Source organism: Myotis nattereri (genome assembly GCF_964212035.1).
Source record: "Myotis nattereri genome assembly, chromosome: 1".
Classification (NCBI taxonomy): domain Eukaryota; kingdom Metazoa; phylum Chordata; class Mammalia; order Chiroptera; family Vespertilionidae; genus Myotis; species Myotis nattereri.
In genome coordinates this window covers 145,885,360-145,901,538 of record NC_138075.1, presented here as the reverse complement: position 1 = coordinate 145,901,538, position 16,179 = coordinate 145,885,360, and the positions used below count along the sequence as shown (strand labels likewise).

The 16,179-nt window shown below is 40.0% G+C and overlaps 1 protein-coding gene across 2 annotated transcripts in view; it reads left to right on the top strand.

The window, feature by feature from the left end:
- PAPSS1 (3'-phosphoadenosine 5'-phosphosulfate synthase 1) overlaps nt 1-16,179 on the top strand; it is a 112,424-nt gene that overhangs the window by 27,312 nt on the left and 68,933 nt on the right. For both annotated transcript variants that reach the window (XM_081087983.1, XM_081087984.1), the window contains exon 5: nt 520-638. In XM_081087983.1, the coding sequence (XP_080944109.1) occupies nt 520-638 (119 nt within the window). The remainder of the gene's footprint in view (nt 1-519; nt 639-16,179) is intronic.

Below are 16,179 nucleotides of genomic sequence, written 5' to 3'. Positions count from 1 at the left end.
AATTGCGGTCTAGTAAGCTCACGAAGGCTGCCATGTGCCTTACGGAGAAATGTGTTAGATACGCTTCATTCCTGAAGCATGAGTTAGAATGCTGTTGCTCATGAGTTCAGTGTTAATGAATGAACAATATATATTAAGTAAGGTGCTTTAGACAGAAACACACATAAAACAAAGTTATATATTAATCAGTTAACAAAAGTTTTGTTGCCAGAAGCTCATACGAGTCTAACCCCAAATTTCCCCTACGAACAATGCTTCAGTTACTCACTAATTTAGTGTTTACAGCAACTTCACTGGACACAACCACTGTGATGGTGACAATAGACTGTATGTGGCTAAAGAAGAAACAAACGTTTAATTAGAAATCTTCTCCCAAGAAAGAAGTTTCATTACTCTAACCCTGTACCTTCGAGGGGCAGCAAAAATATTAACTTCAACATAGCAGGGACTTGCACTGATGAAACAAACGTAATTTATTTTTAATTTCTGCCTTCCTTCATTATCTGGTATCTTTTATAGGTTTCACTGGGATTGATTCTGAATATGAAAAGCCAGAGGCCCCTGAGTTGGTGCTGAAGACAGACTCCTGCGATGTGAATGACTGTGTCCAGCAAGTTGTGGAGCTCCTGCAGGAGCGGGTAAGAGGAGGTCAGCGCGGGAATCACCAGAGCCTGTTTCTGTTTATTGCATACCCATGGCCTCCAAAAAAAGGTGGTGGTCATTTGGAGGAATGTCTGTGGTTTTAAATTCTTTATAGTGCCAGCGGTTTTCTGTGTGTGTAGGTTGCTGTGTTAGGTATTGGGAGGAGAGGATACACTGTGTATGCACAACATATGAAATAGTGCGTCATTGTAACCTGCAGGAGGCTTGAGAGCCAGTAATCTTTTATTTTACCAGTAATTGTACCACAGAAGTACCTAACAGAGAACACTCAGCCTGATCTATTCAGCTTTACAACTTGGCATTGTTGTATTTTTTTCAGTTAAGATACATAAGGTAGTACCACGGTAGCCAGCCTGCACTTTGAACCTGGGAGGCCTTGGAGGGGGAGGTTTCTGTGTTGTCACATGCATTAGCAGGTCCTGGGTCAAGAGGTCCTCCACCTACCTCCCTCCTTCCGGCGGACCATATTTGCTGCTACCCCTCCCCCACACACAGGGGACCCTGGGAGGCTTTCCTGCCCTTGGCAGCCCAAGGCCTGTGTTTTGTGAGCCAGGGTGCAGGGAGGTGGGAGGGTTTGATGCCTGTGCACCACTGAGGAGAGCTCACTCTCAAGTCTCCAGACCTGCTCCCGATCTTCCTTCTGAGCACCTGTTGTAGGCCTGGCTGTGAGTGAGTGCTGAACCCCTGGTGTCTGGGCTGCCAGTCACACTGGTCCTTGCTCAGCCTTTCAGAGTTTCAAAGGCATTTTAGCTGTTTCTTCCTTTCTGCCTTTATTACAGTTTCCTCTTGCTCCCATGCTCAGCTAAAGGGAGCAGGTCATGTGTCTGGTCTTCTCTTGGTGGGACTTGTCACTCTTTGGGAGCAGTTCACACCACTGCAATAGGACCTCTGCTCTGTGATGGCCTCAGGGAAGGTTAGGGTTTCATGGATCAGTTGGCCTTTCCTCTTGTTACGTGATGTTCTGTTGCAGAGCCTCTGTTCCATTTTCAGCACATTGTGTATTATCCTACCTACCTTTTGCTGTTGAGATTGTTTATAGTTTTTAAAAATAAATTTGTATGAAAACCATAGATATTAATTCCATGTCATGTTTGTTGCAACTGTTTTCAGTATTTTTCTTTTTATTGTGATTGTATTTTTGTTTGCATTTTTTGTGTACATCGAACCTATCGTTTTTACTTGGATTTGTCATATCAGTGTTAGAAAGTTGCACATAATTTTATTTTGTTAGATCTTTTTTATATTTAATTAATGATCCTGAAGTGTTTTTATTAGTAAAACTTCAGAAACATACTCATAGATACTAATATATAATTATAAGGGAGGTCATGAGTTCCTAAAGCCATTTTATAGACTACAGATAATTGCAGGTAGTTCTGACACTTATAAGTGACTAGAGGCTCGGTGCACAGGATTCATGCACTGGTGGGGAGTGTGGCCTGCAGGGATTGGCCCACTGTGGGAGCGCCTCTCATCCCGATCAGCCAAGTGGCACTCCCACTTTGGGAGCGCACTAACCACCAGGGGCAGCTCCTGCATTGAGCGTCTGCCCCCTGGTGGTCAGTGCACATCATAGCGACTGGTGAACCTTTCTTTTTTTGGGGGGAGGGGCAACATTTTTTTGTTATTCTTAAAATAATGTTATTTTGCAGTTCTTTGAAAGTCTAAAAATAGCACAGCTAATTCCTTTATTTCATTCACCCAGCTTCCTCTTGTTACCATATTATGTAATCATAGAACATTTCTGAAGATTAAGAAATTAACCTTGGGTATGATACTATAAACTACAAATACGGATTTTACAAGTTCTCCACTAAAGTGCTTTCCTATTCCAGGATTCAGAATCTCATATTGTATGTAGAGTTAAATTGTTTTTTGACCATAATTCTATAAAATGAAAATACAGACTCGTGGTATCTATAATGCATATGACTGCAAGATTTTTTTCCTTATGATTAAAAACTGAGAGTACACTGCCACTATATAGTATTAGGCTCCTACTACTTGTATTCTCTTTAACTGGTCACCCAATTCCAGTTTTGTATGCCTTTTATTCCATCCTGTATTGTTTGCAGAATTATCTTTCTAAAGTGTAGTCTAATACCTTTTTGTTTTTACTCTAAAACATATATTGATTTTTTTCCATTGTTTATAGAATTAAGGTGATTCATGTTCAGTATGGTACCAAGCTGCATATTTTATTATTGTCCTTATGTATTTCACCATCGTATTCCCTCCTCCATCCAACAATTCCTCCCTTTTTCCTCTCCCTCCCTCCCTCCCTCCCACCCTCCCTCCCTCCCTCCCTTCTATGCCATTGTTTTCCTGAGTCTGTATTCTGTAGTCTTAATTAATGCCTTGCTCCTAATTAATGGTTATTCTAACTGCCTTTACTTTTATACAGATCTTAGTCTATATTATGCCTTTTAGATGATCTGATGATTGTCATTCTAGGTTGGAAAATAGGGACAGATATGAAACTAGAAGTTACTGATTACTTATTATAATGGACATATATGCAAGGCTTTGTGTCTTAAAACTTTCTTTTAAAATTGATTTTTAGATAGAGAGAGAGAAAGGGAGGGAGAGAGGAAGAGAGAGAAAGAGAAAGAGAGAAATAGACATCGATTTGTTGTTTCACTTATTTATGCATTCATTGGATGATTCTTGTATGTGCCCTGATGGGATCAAACCCACAACCTTGGCATATGTGAACAGTGCTCTAACCATATGAGCTACCCGGCCAAGGCAAGGCTTTGTGTCTTTTAAAATATTTGTTTCGATTGTTAGACTCTGAGGGAAAATGGCCTTTCTCCTCGTTTACTTGTATAGCAGGTTCTGAATAAAGACATTTTGTTCAACATTGCTTTGTATAATGCTGATGTGATGCTGTAAGAACTTAACTCTTATATATACCAATTAGCCTATGGTAAAATTGGTTTCCTTATACAGCCTTTTGCTTAAAGTTGCAGAGCCTAAGGAGGATGTTAAGCAGACAGATCACAAGAATTCTCGCTTCATATTACACAGTGTTTTACTAAGTATCATACTTTAAAAAGGTATTTGCTTGTAAGAACATGTAATAAATAACTTGAAAATGCAATGGGTATTTAATTTTAAAGCGTGCCTTTAACATGTATGTAAACGTTTTGTGTACTCTTTCAATAGAAACTTATCTGGCCACTGGGTAAAGCTAGCAATAAAACTACTGGTCCGCCATGCGTTAAGTGAGGAGTTACTGTAAGAAGACCAAATCACCTCTAACTTGGATTACTACGGCAGTTTCTCAAGTGGTCTTTGTGCTGGGTACTTTGTATATGTTGTTTATTTGTTCACACAGTAAGCCTATGAACTTTTTCACAGATATTAAGTGACTTGCTCAACAGCATGTGGCATTCTATACCTAGGATTCCAGGTATATGGATTCCTAGGACTCATTTTCATATACCATTGGCTTTTGCTTTCAAGAATGTTCTTATTCTGCCTTATGTGCAATGTAATTAAATCTACAACCAGAAAGGGATTCTGGTTATATTCATTTATGACAGAGACATTTTCTTTTGAAAAAAATATTTTTATATTAAAGAAATTCAGACACTTCCTTTGCAATTGTTTTCTTTTGGTACCACCCTCCTTAGGGCGGGGGGAGAGATTTCAATTATGTACTTTCCTACGTAAACAACCTCACTTTCCATTGAAAGCATGCATTTCTGTATTGTACATGGCTCGTACTGTTAATTTAACAGATATTTAGTGCTGTACACACTGGGCATTACTGTAAATACTGGGGTTTGTGGCAGTGAATTAAAAACAGTAAAAATTCCATTCTCATGGACCTTAAGTTTTAGTTTTTAACCACCATTATTTATAGTTACAGATGAGAATGACAATATATATATTCATTAAATTTTTTTTATAATATGATGTGAAATTTAAAAATACTATTGAATGATAATTGCTGGGAGGGAGAGATGAGGTGGAAGAGGGTATAGTGGGAGTAAATGCTGATGGGGAAAAAATAAAAAAATTTACTATTGAAGGAAGACTACACACACACACACACACACACACACACACACGACTAACTTCTGTTCTGGAATGCATCCTCCATTCGCTTTTCTCAACTAGTTGAATCTTAAATGAAACCTGTGAACCCCTGACATTCAGCTCATAGTTTATGGTTAGTTGGTGACCAAAGAATACATTTACCTGCTGCACCCCTATTGCAAGGTGACTTTCCGTACAGACTTCTCCATGGCGATCAGGCTGGCAAATGCAGCTCAGCTTCATTGTCATCACAAAAGCATTTGTTAGGTTTTCCAAAGGTGGGCTATGTGAGCTCACATAGTGGAGTTCAGATACAGACTGGGAGGTGAAGAGGTTGAATGTGTAGAGTGAAGTGGTGTTTTAAAGCAAGGAAGAAGAACAAATCATCATAGCCTTACAGTGTGTGCTTTGAATGGGGATGTGGAGATAAGAGGTTCTGCATTACTACCTGTTGTTGTGTGTAAGAATATAATTGCGGCCCCTAACCGATTTGGCTCAGTGGATAGAGCGTTGGTCTGTTGACTGAAGGGTCCCAGGTTCGATTCCGGTCAAGGGCATGTACCTTGGTTGCGGGCACATCCCCAGTAGGGGGTGTGCAGGAGGCAGCTGATCGATGTTTCTCTCTCATTGATGTTTCTAACTGTCTATCCCTCTCCCTTCCTCTCTGTAAAAAATCAATATATATTTAAAAAAAGAGTATAATTGCAGGTGCTCAAAGCAGATGTCATTGGCAGAGATGGAAACCATCAACAGTAACTCCCATTAGTTGAATTCTTACCCTACAGAAGGCACTGTACTAGGCGCTTCAACAGCACTGTTGTGTTTAATTTGTATTAACACTGGAAAGTAGTCATAATTACCATCATTTTACTGATAAGGGAAACAGATTGAGGGAGGTCAGGTTGTTTGTCCCAGGGTAGTTCAGTCGGGTAACGTAGGATTTGAACACAGTCGGATGGATTCTGCAGCCCACATTCTTGTCTTTCTACTACACTGCCTTCTCTAATATCTAGATGCTTTTGGTTTCTAGTGTATTTCTAAAATCTGCATCTTTTCTTTAACTTTCTTTCACATTCCTTGGCTAGTTGTTCTCTAAGTGTTGTTGGGATTAAGAAATTGAGAAGAATGGACATTTCTTGACTTAATATTTTTCGAGTACTTTAAAAATACTTCTGAGCAGATCAAAGAACACTGGTCTGGAAAAAATGTTTATTATGTAAAGAACTAATCTGCCATGCCTGTCCTTGGTTAGCGTGGAATGTTTGTTCTGTGTAGTGTGAAATAAGAAAAGTGTGTGTAGGTCATTTGATTTACCTTGGGAAGCTGCCGGATGAATCATGATTTACTTAGGTCCTAAACCCACATCTAAGTGGTAAATGAGTTGACTTGGCTTTTATGCCATCCGTAACAAAAACTCCATTTCTAAAACAGTCACCTAATTATATTTTACCTCCTCTTCAGATTCAGTTTGTTAGACTTTGAGAATTTTTTTCTTTTTTAAAAAAAATATATTTCTTTATTGATTTCAGAGAGGAAGGGGGAGGGAGAGAGAGATAGAAACATCAATGATGAGAGAGAATCATTGATTGGATGCCTCGTGCACACCCCTTACTGGGGATCAAGCCTGCAACCCAGGCATGTGTCCTTGGCCAGAACCGAACCCGGGACCCTTCAGTCCGCAGGCCGACACTCTACCAACCAGTTCTCTGTTTCTCTGACACCAACTGGATGTCCAATAATTCAGTTCAGTCCTGACACTAACCAGAGTTAGCTCAGACCCCACAGGTTGATGGCTTTCTCTCAAGACTGCCTCTACTTCAGATGCCAGCTGCAAATAGGGTGCCCAGCTGACTGCACATTCAAGGGTTCCCATGATGTCCACCCCGGCTCCAATAATTCCACTCATAGAACTTGGGAAAGCACTTTCATTACTATTACCAGGTTGTTATAAAGGATACAACTCAGGAACTGCCAAATAGAAGACATGCATGGGGCAAGGTATGGGGTGGGGAGAGATGTGGAGCTTCCATGCTACCCTCAGTGTGCTCACCAACCCAGATCTCTGCACCCCTCCTTTAGGGGTTTTTATGGGGGTTTTATCATGCAGAGACAGTTGATTAAAACTTTGGCCACTGGTGTTTAAACTCAGTCTCCAGTCCCCCATCCACAGCTGTCTAGGGGTGGAGCTGAAAATCCCAAACCTCTAATGACTTGTTCTATGTGGACTGAGCTCCACAGCCTGGAGCTGCGATTTTCAACCTTTTTCATCTTACTGCTCACATAAACTAACTAGAGGCCCAGTGCATGAAATTTGGGCACTCGGGGTGGGGGTGGGGTTGTCTTTCAGCCCGGCCTGCACCCTCTCACATTCCAGGAGCAGGAGCCCTCGGGGGATGTCTGACTGACGGCAGGGAGCGGGCCTAAGCTGTTAGTCAGACATCCTTAGCGCTGCTGCGGAGGTGGGAGAGGCTCCCTCCACTGCCTCTGCGCTGGCCAGCCATGAACCAGCTTTTGACTGAGCAGCGCTCCTCCTGTGGGAGTGCATTGACCACCAGGGGGCAGCTCCTGCATTGAGCGTCTGCCCTCTGGTGGTCAGTGTGCATCATAGTGACCAGTCGTTCCGCCATTCAGTAGATTACGTATTAGGGTTTTATTATATAGGATTACTGAAATTCTGTGGCACACCAAAAAATACATTTTTTGCTGATCTGACAAAAAAAATAGTATAATTTTGATTCATTCACACTGGATGGCTATTGTTTTGGCTATTGTCATTTTTATACTTTGACATTCTGAGGGAAAAGAGGTCAGTGCCTCTGACTAGATAGTCAGGTATTGCATGTTTTAAAAATTTGTGTAGCACACTGTTTGAAAATTGCTGGCCTAAATGGTGATGGAAGGAGACTTGACTTGGGGTAGTAAATACACAGTACAATATACCGATGATGTATCATGGAATTGTTTACCAGAAACCTATATAATGTTACTAACCAATGTCACCCCAATAAATTCAGTCAAAAAAATAAAGAAGCCCTAACTGGTTTTGCTCAGTGGATAGTGTCAGCCTGCAGACTAAAGGGTCCCAGGTTCGATTCCGGTCAAGGGCATGTACCTTGGTTGTGGGCATATCCCCAGTAGGAGGTGTGCAGGAGGCAGCTGATTAATGTTTCTCTCTCATCGATGTTTCTAACTCTCTATCCCTCTCCCTTCCTCTCTGTAAAAAATCAATTATATATATATGTATATATGTATATGTGTATGTGTATGTATATGTATATGTATATATAAAAAAAAGAAAGAGAATTGCTGGCCTAGAGTTACCTCATTGTTGAATCTTCACTCAGGAGATTCCAAGGGTTTTAAGAGCTCTATGTCAGAGAGTGGGGACAGAGACCAAGTACACATTTCCATTGTACCACAACTTTTTATAAGAACAAAGAGAGTAGCGTGTTTTGGAACTTCTAGAGAATGCAGGTATTTGAGAAGTGCTGTCTCCATGGTAACAAATGGACATTTCTCTGTCTGGTGTATTACTTTGGAGAGACTCTTCTGAAATGAATTCTATCAAGAATTGTTAATCTTTGCTATAAGTGGCATTGGTTTTACTGATCAAGAAAAATGTGTTTTGAGCGTGCGGCACGATGGGTATGTTAGAGGACTCTAGTTAGCATAATACCCTCTGTCATCTGCGTTCTCTTACTTGCCTTTCATTCTGGCCTGTGTAATATAATGGGTTAGGTTAATGCGGTCATTTACATAAAGACTGGATTTCTCAGTATTTTGTCAGAGCATGTTTATTTCTTATTGTGCTTCAGGTGGCATGTATTTAATAAAAAATGTAGAAGACACTGAAAAATATTGAGAGTTTTGGATAAAAATATTTCCTCTAGCCCTTGAATGGTCACTAGGTGGCCTGCTGGTATTGCATTTTAACTTGGTGTGCTCTGACATAAGGAAGTAGGCTTCTTGCTGCTGGTTTTAATCTAAAGAGATATTTTAAATAATGTTTTTAAATCTACCAGGAACTCTAGATTTACCACTGCATAAATTATTTAAAGGTATGTCTCTTCACGGAATGGTGGCTTAGTGCTCTAAGTAGATTTTATACTGTACATAAAAACCAGACTTCGCAGCCCAGTTTGAAAGTGTTGCCAGAATGTTGTTTGGTGTTCATGCTTTGGAGGCATGTAGTTTAGATAATAGACATTTCATATTTACATAAAAATATGAATGTGCTCTAATGTTCAAATCTGTTGAGCAGACTTGGCTCAAGAAAAAAGTACAGAAAATTTATTTAAAGGAGAAGGTAAGAGCTACTATGCATTTTCAGGTAGTGAATGTTATTTTTCTGTCTTCCAGTTTCCAGGTAAAAAGAAACAGTTGTCTCTTTGAACAAAAATATGGATATAGTGCATGTTAGATCTTAGAGTACGTGTAATCAGTCAAGCAAAAAATCTCTTGAGTACTCATGTTACATTTTAAAATAAATATTTAAACATTCATAGCCTCTGAACCTACCTCATTGGTAGCATATGGATGGTGTCCTGACCCCTAAATTAGGGGGACTCCTAGGAACACCCCTCATCTTCCTTTACCCTGAAATGCTGCAGAGCTCTGAAGATTAGATGAGGGATTTAGGTGTGCAGGCATTTGCTCCTCCTGGCCTGGCTTAGGATGTTTTTGTGTTAAACAGTAAATTCCCTGAAATCAAGGGTCTTAGATGTACCATTTGAAGGACACATTGTTTTCGAATGGCTGACTATATCTCTGGGAATCCTGATGAATCCCAAATAAAATGGGAAGCTTGTGTGGCAGGGACATCCTTCTGTTGTCCAGACCCCTTATCTACTTGGAGGTGGTTTTGCTTCTATTAAAAGTTTAGCCCTAGTTTTGGAGACTAAAAAGGTTTATTGTCACTAGAATGTGCGAGGAACTGGCTGTCTGCATTTGAAAATTCTTTTTGCATTCCTGATAGTTCTCTGTACACCTAGTCTACATAGAACTTGCTTCCTGTAAGCAAATGTCCCATGTTCGTCTCTATTCGTGCTGTTATGTTGATGGTAATCACAAAAGGTATTTACTTTATGAATCTTTTCTGAGGAGGGGAACAGTAGCAACCTTTTGAACTTGCACTTTGGTATTGGTTAGGCATCAGAAGAATTTTGTGTCTAAGTTGTGAGGCTAAAATTCATTTAAAAATATTGCTGGGTGTGAATTTTGAAAAGAAGAATTTTGTGAAATGCTTGTAATGAAAAATATTATTTTGACTCAAAAATAGGAAAACATTTTCTATTTCTTGAAAACAAAGTGATTATAGCATCTATGTTTATACATATAAAGCAGGACATTACTAACTGTGTTTTCATGCTAAAACTATGGCTTTATTCATGCACAAAACATTAACAAATTAATTTGGTTGGATTAATAGTATAAATGCTACCCTTTCATGTTCAAAGTAATTCTCTTGGAGACACTTAGATTTGCTCACAAATTATTTATGCCTTTGCTCTTAAACTCTGGGCCTGGTTGGAAGGAAACAAGACAGGATTGTGTATACATTTGTTAGTTCTCAGTTCTACTTTGAACATCTCTTCAGAGGGAATTGATTCACATACCTGGTGAGCCTTCCCAAGTGGTGGCGTTCTGGAGAGGGGCGATTCCAGGGTGGAGGCAGGGAGTGCAGACCCAGGCACGAGGGGCATCGCATAGAGCACCATGTACTGCTGCTCTTCATCAGTATTTGTGACCTGAGTCTAGTGATGCGGGTTTAGGAAACCAGCTAAAAATGCCCTGTGGCTTCCAACGAAGATCAAAGATTGGTCTGCAGGATGCTGTTCTCTGACCCTCCAAGATGGTTATCAGTGGTACATGTGGCGGAGAGGGAGAGTAGTCAATCCCAGCACAACATCAAAAAGGTATTTCCTCCTTACAGTAATACAGGTTTCAGAGATGGCAACAAAAGCTTTATGCAGAGTTGTCGTGTCAATGAAGTTGAGAATGGAATGCTTCTCTTCCTTGGAGTCCCTGTGTCATTTGTTCCCAGGCTGGATTGTGGTTTCGAATTTCTAAGGGGACTAGAGTGGTTGGAAGGGAAGTTTTCATTTTATTTACAATGATGGGATTTGAAAAAGCTGGTTGAAAATCATTCGCATAGAAATGTTTAGGTCTAACTGACATGTTGAGATATCTTTTTGTCAAGAACTTTACTGACACAGAAATATCACATGCTGACCGGAAACCCTGGGAATTATCAATGCTTAATGAACTCATGAAAATAAATCAAGAATACCTTGTGAGAAAATGTTTTATAATTTAGTTTTTTATGGGAGAAACAGTAATGGGTTTTTGTTTGTTTGTTTTGGATTTTTTTTTTTTTTTTTGAGGAGAATAGTACTGGGACCTCAGTTCCAACACTTACCAATTCGCTATACACCTCGGATAATACCCTTCTTTCTGTAGTTATAATTCTTTGTCTGTGAAATGAGAAACAATAGTGCCTGCCTGCCTCAGAATTGTACTGATGATTCTACGAGCTAATATGTGTCCAGTGCTTAGGACTGTGTCTGGCATGTAGCAAGCAAACTACAATAACTATTTATTGAGTATTTTTTTTTGTGTTAACTGCAGTGAAAGACAATATAGCAGGAATTTGAGACAAGTTACTAACCTTTCTCCTGAGCCTCAGTGTCCTCATCTGTAAAAACTATAGCAATAGTTTCTAATACCGTCATAGATAGAAGTGTATGGAGATTAAATGCATTAATTCATATGAAGTTCCTAGGACAACACTGCTATTATAGAATGCATTCAGTAAATATTAACCCTGCAGTTCAGATACTTTAGTCATTTAATTGTCACAATGGCCCTGAAAGAAATAAATCAATAAATATTTTTAAGCTGCCCTAGCTGGTTTGGCTCAGTGGATGAGCGGCAGCCTGCGGACTGAAAGGTCCCAGGTTCGATTCCAGCCAAGGGCATATGCCTGGGTTGCAGGCTCGATCCTTAGTAGGGGGCGTGTAGGAGGCAGCCGATCAATGATTCTCTCTCATCATTGATGTTTCTTTTTTTTTTTTAAATTATAAAACCTCTCTGCTTTATTGCACTTAGTTAAGGAAACCCGGTCTAGGGGGAGGGGGCAACACTTACAAGTTGTATCCTCTCTTGCAAGTCAGATGATTTTCATTTGCTTTGAAAAAAAATTATTGACAGTAGATCAATGTGATTTGGAGCATATACCTTAGAAATTCAAAGACTTGAGCAACACTGCTCTAACAAAACTGTCTATTGCTGGGGTCCAACCCCAGCAGGTCCAGAGGTCCCCAAAGGTGTGGACGGAGTCAGCGAAGAAGGAATGACACGGAGACAGCGTTCAGTTGATCAGCAGCCTAGCCAGGATCTCTAGCCAAGTTCTGGTTTGGATCTCCAGCCAAGTTCTGGTTCGGTTCTCTCACTAGGTTCTCCAGCCAGGTTCTCCAGGTTCTCCAGCCAGGTTCGGTCGCCAGATTCTGTAGCCAGGTTCTTCAGCCAAGTTCTGTAGCCAGGTTCTGTCCAGGATCTTTTGCCATGTTCTCTCGCTAGGTTCTAGGTTCTGTCCAGGTTCTCCAGCCAGGTTCAGTCACCAGGTTCTAGTCAGGTTCTCTTGCCATGTTCTATCCAGGTTCTGTAGCCAGGTTCTGTGGCCAGGTTCTTCAGCCAGGTTCTGTCTAGTTTCTCCAGCCAAGTTCTGTTCAGGATCTCCAGCGAAGTTCTGGTTAGGATCTCCAGCCAGGTTCTGTGTCCATGTTCTCTTGCTAGGTTCTCCAGCCAGGTTTTCCAGGTTCTCCAGCCAGGTTCTGTAGCCATGTTCCCTCGCTAGGTTCTCCAGCCAGGTTCTGTCCAGGTTCTCCAGCCAGGTTCAGTCACCAGGTTCTAGTCAGGTTCTCTTGCCATGTTCTATCCAGGTTCTGTAGCCAGGTTCTGTCTCTAGGTTCTTCAGCCAGGTTCTCTTGCTAGGTTCTGTCTCTAGGTTCTGTTGCCAGTTTCTGTCCAGGATCTTTTGCCATGTTCTGTGTCTAGGTTCTGTGTCATCATTGATGTTTCTATCTCTCTATCCCTCTCCCTTCCTCTCTAAAATCAATAAAAATATATTATAAAAAATATTTTTAAGCCATTGAGAAGGAGGCAGGTTCGAGATATTAGGTAACCTGTTCAAGGTTGCACTGTTAGAATCTGAACTTGGATCTTAGATACAAACATCAGAAATAATGGTCTGCAGACCCCTATGGCTTTCTTGAATCTCTTTTTAGTTTTGAAGATGGTTTGTCCCTAATGTTTTGTGATTAATGTAAATATTTAAGTTTAATTCTGTTCTGCCATACTCCTCATAAAAATCCTAATGAATGTCAGACTTTTATATGTAACTTAAGTAAATTTTAGCATTTGTTTCCAGTCTGGAGGGTTTTAGTTCTTTGTTTTGCAGCTGGGAAAATGTGTATGTCTCATGACATCTATGAGAGCTTTACAGATCCAAAAAGCTAATTGAACATATAGGGTGTGTGTGCAGGTCACTTAATGCACATTACAGTATTTTTCCAGGAAAAGTCGATCCTGAATTTTTATTTTGTAGTTGATGAAGTAATAGGGTTTGTACAGACCACCAAAACTATTAATTGCCCTGTAATGTGCCTATGGGAAAAAACAGTTGGAAGGGAATACACAGAAATGATAATGATAACCATGTACAGGGTAATGTGTTTTTCTCATTTCCATTTTTTTTTACTGCTATTTTTTACTTTAAAAATGTATTAAGTGCATTTAAGTGCATTTATTGATGTATTATGTGTAATAAATGTATTAAAATGATTCCTAGAGTTAGAAGCACAGAATGGACTAGATTAAGAGAATCTATTTCTCTTGTTAGAGAGAAGGAAGAGTCTTTTCTGTATGTAATTTTCTCTTCGGGTGCACAATGAAGTGACCCCCTCAGCAAAACTTAAGACATGTCCTCTTTACCTGGGTTCATTGGAAATGACATGTCTCAGTCATCCAAAGTTGTTTGGTATTTATATCTACAAAGAGAAGACAGAGGCAGCGGATGAAACTTTCTTCCTTCTCCAGTGTTCTTTAATGCGCTGACATAGTCTTTGCAGGGGTCCTCAAACTACGGCCCGCGGGCCACATGCAAATACAAATATTGTTTTTGTTCCCGTTTTGTGTTTTTTACTTCAAAATAAGATATGTGCAGTGTGCATAGGAATTTGTTCATAGTTTTTTTTAAAACTGTAGTCCGGCCCTCCAACGATCTGAGGGACAGTGAACTGGCCCCCTGTTTAAAAAGTTTGAGGACCCCTGGTACCATCAGTAGAGATAATGAACACCTTCAGCTGTGGGTACCTGCTGGATGTTTAATTGCAAAAGAGGGTCTAGAACAGGTGTAAGGAATGTCCCATCCTTGGGCCATATAAGTCCCAGGAAATCATTTGGTCTGGCCCTGCCAAGGCATTAGGGGTGAGTTAAATAAATATTTGACCAAATATAGCAGGCTAATTTTTAAGTTGATAATTTTGTATGGCCCACGAATGATATAAATATCTAAATATCCCTTGGTAGTAAAAAAGGTTCCCCACCCCTTGTCTAGAAGGTTAATGAAGTGTCCTGTGCTGTGCAGGGTTTCTCTCTCTCTCTCTCTCTCTCTCTCTCTCTCTCTCTCTCTCTCTCTCTTTCTCTCTCTCTCTCTCTCTCACACAAACACACACACACGTTTCCTCCTGTGAGCACTGGAAGGGGGATGGAAGCCAATAAGGGGCCTGCAGAAAGTGCCCTTCATGTCTGTGCTCCAGGAGCAATCTACTGGCTGAACTTGGTATGGCAGCAAACAGTGTTTCCTTATTTCTTCTCTTTTAATTTTATTCTTTCTTTATTTTCCCTTCATGTTTATTCTTCTTATTTAATCTTGGGTTTATGATGAGAAACACCAGAATTTACCATAGGAGTAGCCTGATTTTGGCACATGATTTAGCCAGAGCTGAACTTTCTTGTAGATAGTTGTTTCTAGATGCTCAGAACCCACAGGGATTGCTTGAGTAGTGGCACCCATACCTCTCATGAGGTTATCTAGCTTTGATATGCATAGCTGACCCTGCTTTTATTCTCTACACAAGATATTAATGTAAGTCCAAATATAAGTTGAAGTTTCTTCTCAAACGTATTCCTTAGGAAAAATAGGGAGTGTCCTTAAAAAACCTGGTTTTCCATTAATATTTATTTTGAATAACTTTTTGTTAATGTTTTTTTTTTTAAATGGACTTTATAGTGCAGTTTTAGGTTCACAGCAAAATTGAATGGAAAGTACAGAGAATGAGTTCCCATATGCCCCCTGCTGCTCCGCTCCCACCGTGCACGCCTCCTGCTGACAACATCCCTCACCAGAGTGGTCCATTTGTTACAGTTGATGAACCTCATTGACACATCATTGTCACCCATAGCTTACAGTTTCCATTAGGGTTGTACATCCTGTGGACTTTGACAAATGAATGATGACATGTATCCACCATTGTAGTATCACACAGAATCGTTTCACTGCCCTGGAAAATCCTCAGTGCTCTGCCTGTTCATCTTGCCCTCCACCCTCCCCCTGACCCAGCCCGGGCAACCACTGATCTTTTTTACTACCTTCAGAGTTTGGCCTTTTCCAGAATGTCACATAGTTAGAAGTATATGGTATGTAGCCTTTTTAGATGGTCTTCTTTTACTTACTAATATGCATTTAAGGGTCCAGCCTGTTTTTTCATGGCTACCTAGCTCATTGTTTCTTAATGCTGAGTAATACTCCATTGTCTGGATGTACCACAGTTTATTCATTCATCTGCTGAAGGACTTCTCAGTTGTTTCAAGTGTTGACAATTATGAATCAGGCTGCTATCAACACCTGTGTCCAGGTTTTTGTGTGGACATAAGTTTTCAGCTTATTTTGGTAAATACCAAGGAGCACAATTGCTGGGTTGTATGATAAGCGTATATTTACTTTTGTAAGGAACCAACAAATTGTCTTCCACCGGGTCTATCACTTGACATTCCTATCAGCAGTGACAGTTTCTGTTGGTCTGCATTCTCACTAGTTTTTAGTATTGTCAGTGTTTTGGATTTTGGCCATTCTAATAGGTCTATAGTGGTATCTCACTTTTGTTTTAAATTTAATTTCCTTGATGACATAGGATGTAGAGCATTGTTTCAAATGCTTATTTGTTATGCATATATCTTGTTTGGTGAGGTGTCTGTTCTGATATTTGGCTCAGTTTTTGAATGGGTTTTCTTATTGTTGTTGAGTTTTAAGGGTTCCTTGTATATCATTTTGCAAATACTTTCTCCTTGCCAATGGCTTGTCTTATCATTCTCTTGAGAATTACCTACTTTATTTTGAATAACAAAGTATCGCTCAGATGAGATAAATGTATGAAAAGCTTTTAATCAGTGCCAGTTTTATATGCTTAT